The sequence below is a fragment of the Hemicordylus capensis genome, chromosome 2 (assembly GCF_027244095.1).
Source record: "Hemicordylus capensis ecotype Gifberg chromosome 2, rHemCap1.1.pri, whole genome shotgun sequence".
Classification (NCBI taxonomy): domain Eukaryota; kingdom Metazoa; phylum Chordata; class Lepidosauria; order Squamata; family Cordylidae; genus Hemicordylus; species Hemicordylus capensis.
In genome coordinates this window covers 82,038,932-82,052,277 of record NC_069658.1, presented here as the reverse complement: position 1 = coordinate 82,052,277, position 13,346 = coordinate 82,038,932, and the positions used below count along the sequence as shown (strand labels likewise).

Here is a 13,346-nt window from a genome sequence, read left to right as displayed (position 1 = left end):
CGATCAAAGGAATTTGATCTCAAGTTCCACACCTTATTGGAGAAAGGATCGTGCTTTGTTGATATACTACTTTAGCTATTCAAAATTGATATATGCAGGCCCTCTCCTTAAAGATGATCCAGAAACTTCACTGGCTGATGGTGTGATTCTAGGCCTAATTATAGGTATTAACATTTAAAGTCCTTCATTGGGCTTTAAATCCTCGGATTTATTCCTGGGAGCCACATTCCTTAACCACTATATATGAGCCTCCATGTCAACTGCATTCATCAAATCAGTTCTTGCTTTGTATTCCACCATTAAGGGATGTGATATGCATTACAGAAATGGTCTCCGAGCTGTGGAATGCTCTTCCCTCCCAAAACATCCCAAAGAAAATTCAAGATTACAACTCTATTAGTCTTAGGAAGGACTGTAATACATTCATATTCCGGCTGGCTTTTGGCCTGTTTGGTGAAGAGTTATGAGCTGAACTGGTTAGATATTGTCATATTCTGTTGTTTCTTATGGGTTTTTTGTTTTTATTTTTTAGGGGTTTATCTTGTATTTTATCCACTGTATGCTAATTTGAGCTTGTGGGAAAGTAACCTAGCAATGTTTGAAATAAATAAGTTGCTTCTCTCAGGTTGTGCCAGAATGCAGGCTGATGGCTCGCATTGTACTGCTGCTGGTCACCTCACAGAGAACCCTGGACTACAACTACAGCTGGTGTCCAGATTGTTGGCATCCAGATTGAATCAGATAACTAACTAAGTCTGTCTTGAAGCTGAGGAATTAGCATGAGCTATGAGGTCTTCCAGAGAAAACTCAAGGCCTGGAAGCAGCTTTCATAGACCTATTCTTTGTGCTTTGTATTCAAACTACTACTACTAATAATAATAAACTTTGTTTATTATTAACAAACTGTTCTCTTGGCGGCTCACAACACAGCATTAAAACATGAAATAAGTACACATAACACATTAAATCATAACAGACAAAAGAAGGGAGGATACAATACACAATACAAAGCCTTTTTAAAACTCTTAAAATCAGTTAAAATCAGATTTGACAGTCAAAATTTAAAAGGCCTAAGTGAACAAAAAGGACTTTACCTCAGGTATAAATTAACAAAGTGATGAAGCCAGGTGAACCCCACTGGTGAGGCTGCTCCATAAACAGGGTGCAACCACCAAAAAGGCCCTCTCCCTATTAGCCACCTGCCTAACCTCGTTTGGCAGGGGCATTTGGAGGACGGCCTCTGAAAAAGATTCTTAAGTTCTGGGTCCCAAGCCATTTAGGGCTTTGAAGGTTAAAACCAGCACTTTGAATTGGGCCCAGAAATAGACTGGCAGTCAGTGCAGCTGACTATGCAAGACTAGCACTATCCTGAATATGTGCCTGAGCCGCTGAGTGCATACTGGACTCAAGAGGGAGAGGTAGTCATTTTCCAAGAAGCACTCTGCTTAAAAGTCAATTTACTCACAAGTAAGAATAGCATCTTATTGAAAGCAATTCATTACTGCTGCTAGTCATGTGTAAATTTACTCGTGAACAAATACAACTACGTGCTATTAGACCAGGAACAACTGATATTATGACTGTCCAGAAACTACGAGAGGCATTCCAGGAAATAATATTCAAATCAATATTAACTTCCATGCAAAGAAAAGTGTACCATCAGAGACTATTAAGGACATGTATTGAGATGTGGCATGAACTGCAGGAGCTGTTTGAGTATGTTCAGGAACACATCGGGAACAGCTGATACAGAGATGGTGCTGCATCTAAGAAACAGCAGTAACTAAATGGCATCCAAGATGCTTTCAGAGAGAGTGTTGCATTCCCTGGCAAAGCTATGTAAACCCCTGTAATTATCAGGCAGTAACAGCCTTTCCTTTCCTGTAAAGAGTGAACTGGAAGTGTACCCTGACCTGACTGACAGGCAGTGACCTCTAGGGATCAGCCACTCAGCACATGGTGAGTGGGACCCTGAGGACCATGCAGCAGGAAGAGAACTTCCCTTTGTTCAGTTGGAGTCAGGCTGGGCTTGCAACAGAAAATGGAGTGGCCATGGAGATGGCTACGAAAAGAACTGCAGATCCTTGAGAGACAGGATTGCAGGATACTTGAATCTCATCAGGTGAGGGGTGAGTTTTCAAGGAAAAGGGGATTTAGTCTAGGGAACAGTTTGCTAGTCAGGTTGCATCAGAAACATATTTCTTTTGTGTGCCTTGCATATCCTTGCAACTGTTCTACTGTGTTTTTTCTGTAATGGAACTATGCTAAGAAACAATAGCCTGCACCCAACTCTGCAATTAGGGCATTGCAAAAGTCTCTGTAAACTCTTAAAGGTGCTTTCTGTATTTTCTTACATCTGTGTTCTTTGCAAATGGTTAACCACGATTTTTAAAGTGTGCCACCCCAATATCATTGGAGGGTGCTTTCTGAAGTATTTTTGTAGCTGCTGAGTGTTCCTTTTACCTGTTACTAAAAGCTGAAAAAGCCTCAGACAGAAGCAGTCTGTAGTATTTTGAATAAAGTTTATTGTTCTTTGCAATTTTAACCAGCCTCTTGAGTGGATTTTTAACTCAGGAAAGAGGGGCTGGAAAGGGTTTTTTACTTCTGGTGCAACACACGTCTCAATTTTGATTGTTCAGCAACTCTACCAAGTTTTTTCATCACGTGTAGGCTTGCACATGGAAAGGGGTTTTTTTTTGTACTTGGTAAAGAGAAGAAGAGTTCCCTGGAATTTTACTCACGCCAGGGGTGGGGGATTAAACTCTGTTTAAAAGTGGGCGTGGTGGCAGAGACTAAGCTACTGGGGAAACAGGAAAGTTTAAAAGGAACAGCCTTTGTGGGTGAAAGCAAGAGAGAGGATGATTCAGCATTTTTCTTCCCCTCACTGAGACAAAGGCTGGGTTAAATCCACTACAGCCCCTCCTGTAGCACAGTTGATGTCAGTAGTGTCAGCACTAATCCTCACATCTTAATCCTAACATCTTTAAAAGCAAGGTCTGCTAATTACAATCTAATTATTCTTTTTCTATGTAAAACATTCTTTGCAAACTTTTTGTTGAAAAGTGGTATATAAATATTAGTTGTAGCAGTAGAACATGCCATATGAGCGCAGCAGCATGCAAAATCAGGCTGTAAGAGGAAGGCAAGTCAGTTGGAATGAATTTGATTACTTTTCATAAAAGCAATTTTCCTAATCAATACATACTCGCTGCTACCCTATTGATTGTTTCACCACAAAATCAAGATTCTTAATTTGCGTTTATGTAAGAGATGATGAGGAGACGTTGGATTTCATTATTCTCCAGTCTGAAAACACTGCATTGTATGAATACTTCCCTGTACAGATTTAAAAAACTGAACTAAAACAGTGATTTAATTACAGAATGAGCCAAAACAGAAAAAAAGAATAATGAATTTCATCAATTATTACATTATAACTTTCATGGTACATTAATTAAGGGGAGGGGGGCTTCTACATTCTACAGTCATACTACTTTCCACCACATTTTATTATCCCCAAACAAATCAAAGCACATTAGACAAATCTGGTTATACAGCACTACAATGAAGAGAATGGGACGCTAACAAAGATCTTTTATTGTGCTCTGTGAAGGAGGCAACAACAATAGCACTGTATTTTCAGAAATTTCAATTCCATTTCAGGAATGCCCAATACTAGCGCCAGGCTACATCTTTATAAAACATACATCCACTGAAGAAATTCAGCCTAATTTGTATCTGTACCAGAGAGAATATGCTGCTGCAATTATATAGTTATGAAGCAGATTATAGTCCAAGATTTGAGCAGACAGATCCAGAAACATCCAAGTTTAATCCAAAACTTCTTCCTGTGGTGGGCGTGTATGTGTGTGGAGACACAGAGATAAAGTTTAGCCCACTTTGTTCACAACAAATCCTATGGGAAAAGGTTGAAGGAATTGGGTATGTTTACTCTGGAAAAGGGAAAAGTGGATGGGGACATGATACAAATACATGACGAGTGGGTGTCACACAGAAAGGAGTGAGGGCTTTTTCACTATGGCTTCAGAAGCAAGAATAAATATAATAGACTAGGAGCCTAACTCCACCAATGTGACTAATAAATGGATTTGCACAAAAATGGTGGGAAGGGAGATTCATTCATTCATTCATTCATTCGATTTCTATACTGCCCTTCCAAAAATGGCTCAGGGCAGTTTACACAGAGAAATAATAAATAAATAAGATGGCTCCCTGTCCCCAAAGGGCTCACAATCTAAAAAGAAACATAAGATAGACACCAGCAACAGTCACTGGAGGTACTGTGCTGGGGGTGGATAGGGCCAGTTACTCTCCCCCTGCTAAATAAAGAGAATCACCACGTTAAAAGGTGCCTCTTTGCCAAGTTAGCAGGGGTTAGAGATAGGAAAGACATGGGCCATGCTACCAAATACAACATCGATAAGCACATCAAACAATTTGACCTGCCCAGGAGCCAGCTTTCTTGTGTGAAATACTACTCTAACCCCCTCTAGATGATATTCCAAATATTGCCAGCCCCCAGCAAAGGTAAAGCCTTCTCTTTCCATATATTTAAGTGTTCAAAACATACCATTCACAGTGCTGCCTCCTCACTAGAAAATCCCTACAGTGCATCATAGAAGGCCATACCCAGGGTGCCTTTACAGGTGAAATGGGAACAACAGGAAGCAGGTTTTTTAAAGTGCTGGCACCCTGATCTTTCTTTGCTTTTTTTCTCTGCTTTTAATGCCAGTTTAGTCACTGTTATTATTTTAAGTGCTTTATTATTTTTAATATCAATAGTTGAATTTTTAACTGTCTTAGAAACTTTTGTCAAAAGGCGAGATACAAATCTTTTAAGTAAAAACAAATAATTACATGGATATGCTTTTCCAGTCTCGCAGGCCTTTCTGGGAGGACAGCATTACACAGGCAATCCTCTTGGCTTGGACAGGAAAAGAGTTTTCCTCCAGTCATTCATCTACATGTCAGTCAGATGTCTGCACAGAGGCAGTGCATGTTAAAAGGTTGCATGGATGTGTTTGTAACAAGTAACCTTCCAAAGTCCAACAGGCATGGTTAAAATGAAGCAAGAACTTATTACTTATTAGTAAGTCGCTGTATCTTTCCAAGGAGCAAAAGCACAAATGCAAGGACAAAATTTCATTTCATAATAATCTGTAATTAAGCATCCAAAACAGGAAGGGGGACTTTCAGTTAGGACATCCTGGAGTTTCTTTATTCATTAATGAGGCAATATCTCTAGAAGCAATGGGACATCACCTAGAATCTACACAGAAGTAGATTCTTAACAGACATTTAGACATGCAGAGAAATCTCTTGTGCCTTATTCCACTGTTCTTCTTTCCCAACACCATGAGACTAGTAATTTTTATGTTACATCCTGTTGAACATGCAGAGCAGCCCAAATGACTGGGCATGAGGTCCTCTGAATGGAAGCAAAGGAACAAAATGATTGCTATGCTGCAATCCACTCTAAAGTGCTTGCCTCCTACCACTGCATAGAAAAATCAGAATGGGAAACTGAAAGCCAGAAATGAGATAGATGGCATGGTCCTGCCCTTGTATTTAAACATTTTTTTTCCATGAAACGTCACAGAATTGGTTTAGCTCTGCCAACTATCCATGGAATAGGACTGGAATAACAGGAGAACAATTTCTGTACAGTTCTGCAATAGAATGCTTCTGTCGCTCCCATGGTGCAAAACATCATTCGTCCTGTAGCAGGTAGCACAGATTTAAAAGGAAGTTAGAAAATATACTTACTAACACAGAGAATACATCTTCGCTTTATAGACAAGAGAAAGATTAACAACTTAAAACAAAAATATCTGACACCATTTGCCATCTCCAGAAATTCTACTACTTCAAAAAGCAATTAAAGACTAGTATTCAAAAAGTTAATTAAGAACACTGTAAGCATGATGTCAATCAAGCACGCCCTTTGCTCCTCAGTCCACTTAAACATGTGTCACCTTGACCTGCAACATACCAATGCAACGTTTTTTGGTCAATATAAATCAAGTGTAAGGTAATTTATTCAGCTGGTTTCCAAGTATCTGAATCAACATTAGAAATCTAACTAGTACTTGCTATTCTGTTATTGACAAAGGAAGCATATTTAAATGATAACAAGTGCTCATGGGTGACACTTTGAAGTTGAATTGTTCCCCAAGGATATCTTCACAAAACGTCTACATTTAAAGGTCATTCACTGCCAAATTATGAACAACTGTTGCATTTATAAGCAGAGGTTCAATAGTTTGGAAATCCAGTCATCAATTTAAAGTGGCAACAAAAAGCTTAACTGTTGATTGGTATTAAAAGAAGAAACAAACATCTTCATGAACCATATTTCCACAGACTACATTTAATGTGTTTAAAAAGAAAAACCTAAACATAATCCCATTGTCAAGTGGAGAGACGTGGAAACTATTTTTCTAAAATATAATATTGCTGGCTTCCAATGATGACAGAGAGAGAATGTCCAAATCCAAAGACTAATCCTTCATGCTGCCCCACTTCTTTGGAATTCTCTTCCCCTTCAGATTTGTCTAGCCCCCTCTCTACTGGTCTTTAAATCCTTACTGAAGACCTTTCTTTTCCACCGGGCATTTGCCCTGTAGTTTACTTTATTTCCTTTCCATTATCTATGTTAGTTTGTATTTTTAATGTAATTTTTGATTGTAATTTTTAATGTTACCATATTTACATGTCATTGTACACCGCCCAGAGTCTTTGGAGTGGGCAGTATATTAAATGCTTCTAATAAATAAATAAATAATAAACAACAAGAAGAATAGGGAGGAAATTCACCCTTGCCACTCATTATTTTTCCTACTTTTGAGTTGGACATCTGGTACAAATCGGTTGACCGGTGAGGGAGAGAGAAAGATAACCGGAAACAGAAACTGAGATCATCAGGCCTTCCGTTCAGATCCTCAGCAAAACCCACACAGAATAAGGAAGAAATGGCAGAGGGCAAACAGACAGAGAACACACACAATTGTAGCCAGAAGTACTTCAAGACCTGATTAGCGTTTATGCTTCCACCTACCTTTTGTGCTATAAACAAGGATCTCACCACTGCCTCATATACCTTATCTCTTTTTTAGCTCAGCCTTCAGCCACTCTTACAAGCTAAGAAGAGTCTGAGAAAAGTCCCTGGGTTCTAGTATTACTAAATAATGTGCTCTCTTTGCACAGTTATTCTATGCATCTAGAGAACTATTCACCAGCCAAATAAATGTACCTGTTTCCCAACTCCAGTTCTTATATAGATCTAGTCCTAAGGAAGTAAAGCATTCAGTTACAGAGCTAAAACCTCACGTAACTGCTTGGCTATATATTTATATACACCAAGATGCTAGATGTCAGGGAGAAGGCATCCAGGCTAGACTTCTCTTGTGGCCCACTTGTTCCCTATGTCTAGGAAATTGTTTTCATTTGGAACACTGAATCATGTGAATCCCCATCTACAGTTTGAATGATGCAGTCCTGACACAGGCTTCATCCTCAGAAAACACTAGGCAGAGTCAGAGAGCAGAAATACAAACAAGTCCTGCTTCCAACTTCTCTGGTTCTGTTCTAACGTGTGAAATTGAACTTGGGTATCCTCATCTGTGAGATCAGTAAGTTCCTAGAGTTAGATCAGTAAGTTCCTGGAGTTAGATCAGTAAGTTCCTGGAGTTAGATCCTGGAGCTCACAGATCTCACTGAGGGGGAGATGTTTGTCTTGGCCTTGCGAAGGTCAGATGTGCTTTGAAATGTTATCCATATAGTCTCATAACCGAAACTTCAGGTGAGAGAGAGGTACCAGCAGTCTGAGTAACCTGCAGATATTCAAGTTTCACAAAAATATGAAGAAACAACTAAGGGGGCCAAATCTGCTCAAAAATGCCCCAATTTAACTCAATGGAGTGGGATGTTCATGGACACAGAGGACACTTAACAGACAACCGGGGGCGGGGGCAGCAAAGCTAATGAATCTCAGTGGAGAGGAAGGAGAGCTTGAACAAAGAGAGTGGGAAATGTATCAACTTGAAGAATGCTTCCTCAAAACAGTCACAATCCCTTCTGCTTCCTAAAACTTCCACCATGTACAGGTTCAGGTAGCACATGTACTCCAGGGATACACTGAAACATTTTGCCTGTGTGCACGTCCATATTTGGCAACTTCATTAATACCTGCCTTTCTAGAACCTCCAAAAGTAGAAGTATTAGGATAAGTCACTGGCACCTTCATCAGATGAACATTTGGCAATCAGCTGCTTCTGTATCGCTACATGATATCAATCGTCTGCTTATGCTTAAAGAACAACAAAACCCAGAACTCTTTACTGAAAAGCAAGCCACATCACCACCACAGGAAGAAAAAACTACTTTCAAAACAAGGTACACATTCTTCACAAGCAAAGAGATACTGCCAACAAAGCCAACATCTGAGCAGTTTCCAGTAGGGCTGTGCACAGGATGCTCCAATGCTGACGAATCTGCAACACTCAGCACAATGGCCATCTCCATAGAGTTCCGCACATTTCTGGTGAAGTATATGTGTATGTGTGGGGGTGGGGTGGGGGTGGGGAGATCTTCAATGGAAACTGGAGCATGCAGGGGTGGCCAAGAAGGTGTGCATGTGTATCTACAGGTGAAACTCGGAAAATTAGAATATCGTGCAAAAGTCCATTAATTTCAGTAATGCAGATTAAAAGGTGAAACTGATATATGAGACAGACGCATTACATGCAAAGCGAGATAAGTCAAGCCTTAATTTGTTATAATTGTGATGATCATGGCGTACAGCTCATGAAAACCCCAAATCCACAATCCCAGAAAATTAGAATATTACATGGAACCAAGAAGACAAGGATTGTAGAATAGAACAATATCGGACCTCTGAAAAGTATAAGCATGTATATGTATTCAGTACTTGGTTTGGGCACTTTTTGCAGCAATTACTGCCTCAATGCGGTGTGGCATGGATGCTAGCAGCCTGTGGCACTGATGAGGTGTTATGGAAGACCAGGATGCTTCATTAGCGGCCTTCAGCTCTTCTGCATTGTTTCGTCTCATGTCTCTCATCCTTCTCTTGGCAATGTCCCATAGATTCTCTATGGGGTCAGGTCAGGCGAGTTTGCTGGCCAATCAAGCACAGTACACTGTATACTTTTCAGAGGTCCGATATTGTTCTATTCTACAATCCTTGTCTTCTTGGTTCCATGTAATATTCTAATTTTCTGGGATTGTGGATTTGGGGTTTTCATGAGCTGTACGCCATGATCATCACAATTATAACAAATTAAGGCTTGACTTATCTCGCTTTGCATGTAATGCGTCTGTCTCATATATCAGTTTCACCTTTTAATTTGCATTACTGAAATTAATGGACTTTTGCACAATATTCTAATTTTCCGAGTTTCACCTGTAGAAACTGTAGTTCCTCCCAGAACTAGGAGGAACTATAGTTCCCAGAGGCATGCTTGGCATGCTTCCCGGATGACCCCACACACCTACCAGATGTCCCTGCATGCTCCAGTTCCAATTAGGGATGTGCACAAAATGGATTTAAGAGTTTCCCATTGTTCCTATAGCTGAAAGAAGCTGCTTTCTCAGAGTGTGCACAACAAGTTTTGCATAGCTTTTTGCGACTCTGCCTTGCAAAGCACAGATTAGAAGCACACAGTAAAAGGGAATATGTCCCTCCCAACAAAGAACACTACACATTTTTTCAAATACAGTCCAAAAATTGCCACAAAATAATTACTAGAATCTAGCCCATAGCCAGGCACACTGCCTGTGCTGTAGTAACATAAAGGAGAGGAGAGCTGGTCTTGTGGTAGCAAGCATGACTTGTCCCCATAGCTAAGCAGGGTCTGCCCTGGTTGCATATGAATGGGAGACTTGATATGTGAGCACTGCAAGATATTCCCCTCAGGGGATGAAGCTGCTCTGGGAAGAGCAGAAAGTTTCAAGTTCCCTTCCTGGCTTCTCCAAGATAGGGCTGAGAGAGATTCCTGCTTGTAACCTTGGATAAGCCACTGCCAGTCTGTGAAGACAATACTGAGCTAGATATACCAATGGTCTGACTCAGTATATGGCAGTTTTCTATGTTCCTAACATTGGCACAAGTTGCTCTCACACACAGAAGTATGACTCTTTACTTCAGCATTGCAACAGCTGCCACAGCAGCACCCTTAGCAGCTCGCATAGCCATAAGCTCAACTAGACCAATGTTTTGACCGAGTTCACCTTGCAATTCAGAATAAAGATTGCAGAGCAGACCAGAGCCATAAGAAGCACAACTAAAACTAAAACTTTAGTTTTAATACTTTTAATGTTTAAAATCATTTTAATGTAATGATTTTAATATTTAAATGGTTTTAACTGTAAACCACCCAGAGATGCAAGTTTTGGCGGTATAGAAATATGTTAAATAAATAAATAAATAAAATGAAGTTAGTCTCAAGGCCAGACATGGAGCTCAGCTCACAGCAATCACCAAGAAAATATCACGTGCAAACAGCTGAGCTGCCACTGTCCATTTCTTGCCACAACACTACCTCATAAACAAACCAGACAACAACTCAAGGAAGGAAGGCAGTAAGGAAGGCACCCAAGGTGCCTTTATCAATCTGATTGACAGGCACCTTTTTCAGATCCAGCAAAACCAGATAGTTAATATAGCAGCAATACGACAGCATATTATACTCAGTGTTGAGAAAAGAAAACCACAAAATCAAATCTTCCTTGATTCCTTCCTTCCTCCTCTACTGATGTATCCTCCTCAATGACATACTATGGGCTCTCTCTGCCTCCCAGGCCCTTTGAATACATTTTGAAATTCCCTCCTTTTTTGTTTCCCCTCCCTCCCACTAGCCATTGGGGCACAGTTGCCCATGATGACACTTGATCTGTATTATAACAAGCCAACCAAGAAGCAAGGACATCTCAACCCAATCGGAAGCCAGTGCCAGAAAACCAATCAGAAAGGGGAAAATAGCCCATCGAAATGGCACTTGAAACGGCCCATTTTGAGTTCGAAATGTTGTAAGCTCAAAACGTTTTGCACATCCCTAATTACCATAGAAGGCTCCTGCCCATGCCAGAAATGTGAGGAACTGCACTGAGATTGTCAGTGTGCGTGTAGCTGCCTCTGTATGGAAGCAGGGGAGTGCTGCAAATTCATTAGCATTGAAGTGATGGATGCACAGCCCCAACTGCCAGACAGGTGAGGCATTTTCTTACAAAGACAGTTGGCTCATGATCAAGGGCCCATTGTCCTTAGATCATTCCTGTTTTGCTTTTGAAAGTGTTCTTTCCTCTTAAGGAAACTCCATGGATGATCACAGGAAATCAGCCCTAGGTGCCGGATTTTTTTAAAAAAGAAAAAGTGCCAACATCATAAAGCAGGCCAAAGCAAAGATTGCTGGCATACCTTGCAATGTGCCACTGAGGGCCTCAAAGCCTTCTCAGAACAAATCAGCACACAGAAATGGTAAATTACCAGCTACCTAGAAGCTCAACTTCCCAGCACACTCACTGCGGTTACAATCCTATGTACACTTTATCTGGAAGCAAGCCCCACTGGACACAGTGAGGCTTACTAATGAGTAGAGAAGCATAGGATTGCAGTTAATTACGAACTGAACATGAGTCAGCAACATGAGACAGCTGCATCAGGGGTGCATACCATTAATAGAACCCTAGTGTTAAAGTCACAAGTCACACATATCGAGTGCTGTGTCCAGTTCTGAATGTTGTGCTTTAAGAAGGGTACAGACTGGAGGTCAGTGGTCTGGCAAACAAGCTCTATGGGGAAAAGGTCAAAGGAACTGGATCTGTTCAGCCAGGGAAAGGGAAGACTGGATGGGGACATGATAACACTCCTCAAATCCATGAAGGGCTGTTGTCACCTAGAAGAGGGCAAAGACTTTTCCTCTGCTGCCTCAGACGCAGATCTCATAGACTTAAGTTACAGACATTGCTGGAACATTCGGAGAAACCTCTTAATGGAAGGAGCAGGTCGACAGTGGGAATGAGTTACCTAAGGGCATGGAGGGCGGGCTCACGCTCACACTGGAGATCTTCACGCAGAGGCTGGAATGGAAAGCCTTTTGCTGGAGATGCTCTAGCTCTGGATTTCCTGCCTCTGGACTGGATAGCCTACACACAGACCCTCCTCCAAATGACTAGGCTGCAAACACAGCAGCCTAGACCACCTTGACTCTCCACCCCAGAGACTGCAAGACGACTTGTTACCAAGCTCTCTCATCCACTGAGACGGGATTCGAATCTCTTTGCGGAGAGGGAAGAGGCTGCTGGTTCTTCCCCTTCTGCCCATGGAGCGCGCAGGCAGGCAAGCAACGCCTCGTTCGTCCCGAGCCGTACCACCCAGCTCCTTTAAGAGGGAGCGGGGGAGTTGTCAGTGCTTTCCTCTGCCCGCCACTCACCGTGTAGCCTCTCTCCAACTCGCTCTCTTCATAGCGGAACGACGGGATGAAAATCTCCATGGTACGGTCGGGGCGCGAGCGCGGACTCCGGCTGAAACCACCAGAGAGGGGCGGGGGGGGGGGGGAGAAGAAGGACGCACTCTACGGCCCCCGAATAATGCCCAGCCTGGCGGAAGGACCCATCGGCTGTGCAAGTCATGTGACTCGCGGGGACCAACCTTTTCCCATCGCTATGGGAACAACCCCCATCATCTCTCTCCCCCTCTCACGTGATTCTTGGTACGAGGCGGCCTGAGCGAGGGAGGGTGGCCGCGGGGTGAAAGAGGCGCCGCCGGGTGTAGGGAAGGGCATGGAGCAGAAGCGGCGGGGCAGCCGGGAGGAAACGGCTTCGCATTCGCTTTCCTTTCGGGCCCTCTGTGGGTCGCCATTCCTGTGAAAGCGCCGAGCTGGCGCTGCGAGTGCTTTGCAGGGATCTCTCTCCGGCTGCCTGCTGGACGGATAAAAGATTGTAAGCAGAGGAAAACAAAATCCCAAAGCAGCAGCCGCCGCCGCCGCCGCCGCACTCTGAGGCGTCCACTCGGACCAGTGAAAACATGATACCTTTAATGGGCTACAGTCCTACTCGAGGCAATGAGAGGTCTGAGTAAACATGGATAGGATTGGCGCTGTTCCTTGTTACACTGTTTTAAAAAAAAAAAAGATATGGTATTGGTGCTTTGGGATACTAGTTCCTCTGGCCTTAGCTTCCTATTAATCCTTCTAAGCTTCTAATGCTCATATCTTGACTGCTGCTTCCGTTTCTCTTGCCCTCCGGGCTTACATTCCTTCTGAGGCAATACTGCATGGACATTATATGAACAGGAATCCTAGAACCTG

General features: G+C 42.2%; 1 protein-coding gene and 1 long non-coding RNA gene across 2 annotated transcripts in view; both read right to left on the bottom strand.

Annotated features, from left to right (window-relative positions):
* SNX24 (sorting nexin 24) overlaps positions 1 to 12,762 on the bottom strand; it is a 112,654-nt gene extending 99,892 nt beyond the window's left edge. Inside the window, exon 1 of the mRNA XM_053294408.1 lies at positions 12,471 to 12,762. Within this exon, the coding sequence (XP_053150383.1) occupies positions 12,471 to 12,530 (60 nt within the window). The 5' untranslated portion in view covers positions 12,531 to 12,762. The remainder of the gene's footprint in view (positions 1 to 12,470) is intronic.
* Positions 3,356 to 7,532, bottom strand: LOC128344388 (uncharacterized). The gene is made up of 2 exons (XR_008315829.1): positions 7,257 to 7,532; positions 3,356 to 5,739 (listed from the first exon to the last, which is right to left on the bottom strand). It is a non-coding gene; the product is annotated as an uncharacterized LOC128344388 (long non-coding RNA).
* Positions 12,763 to 13,346: the final 584 nt, after the last annotated feature.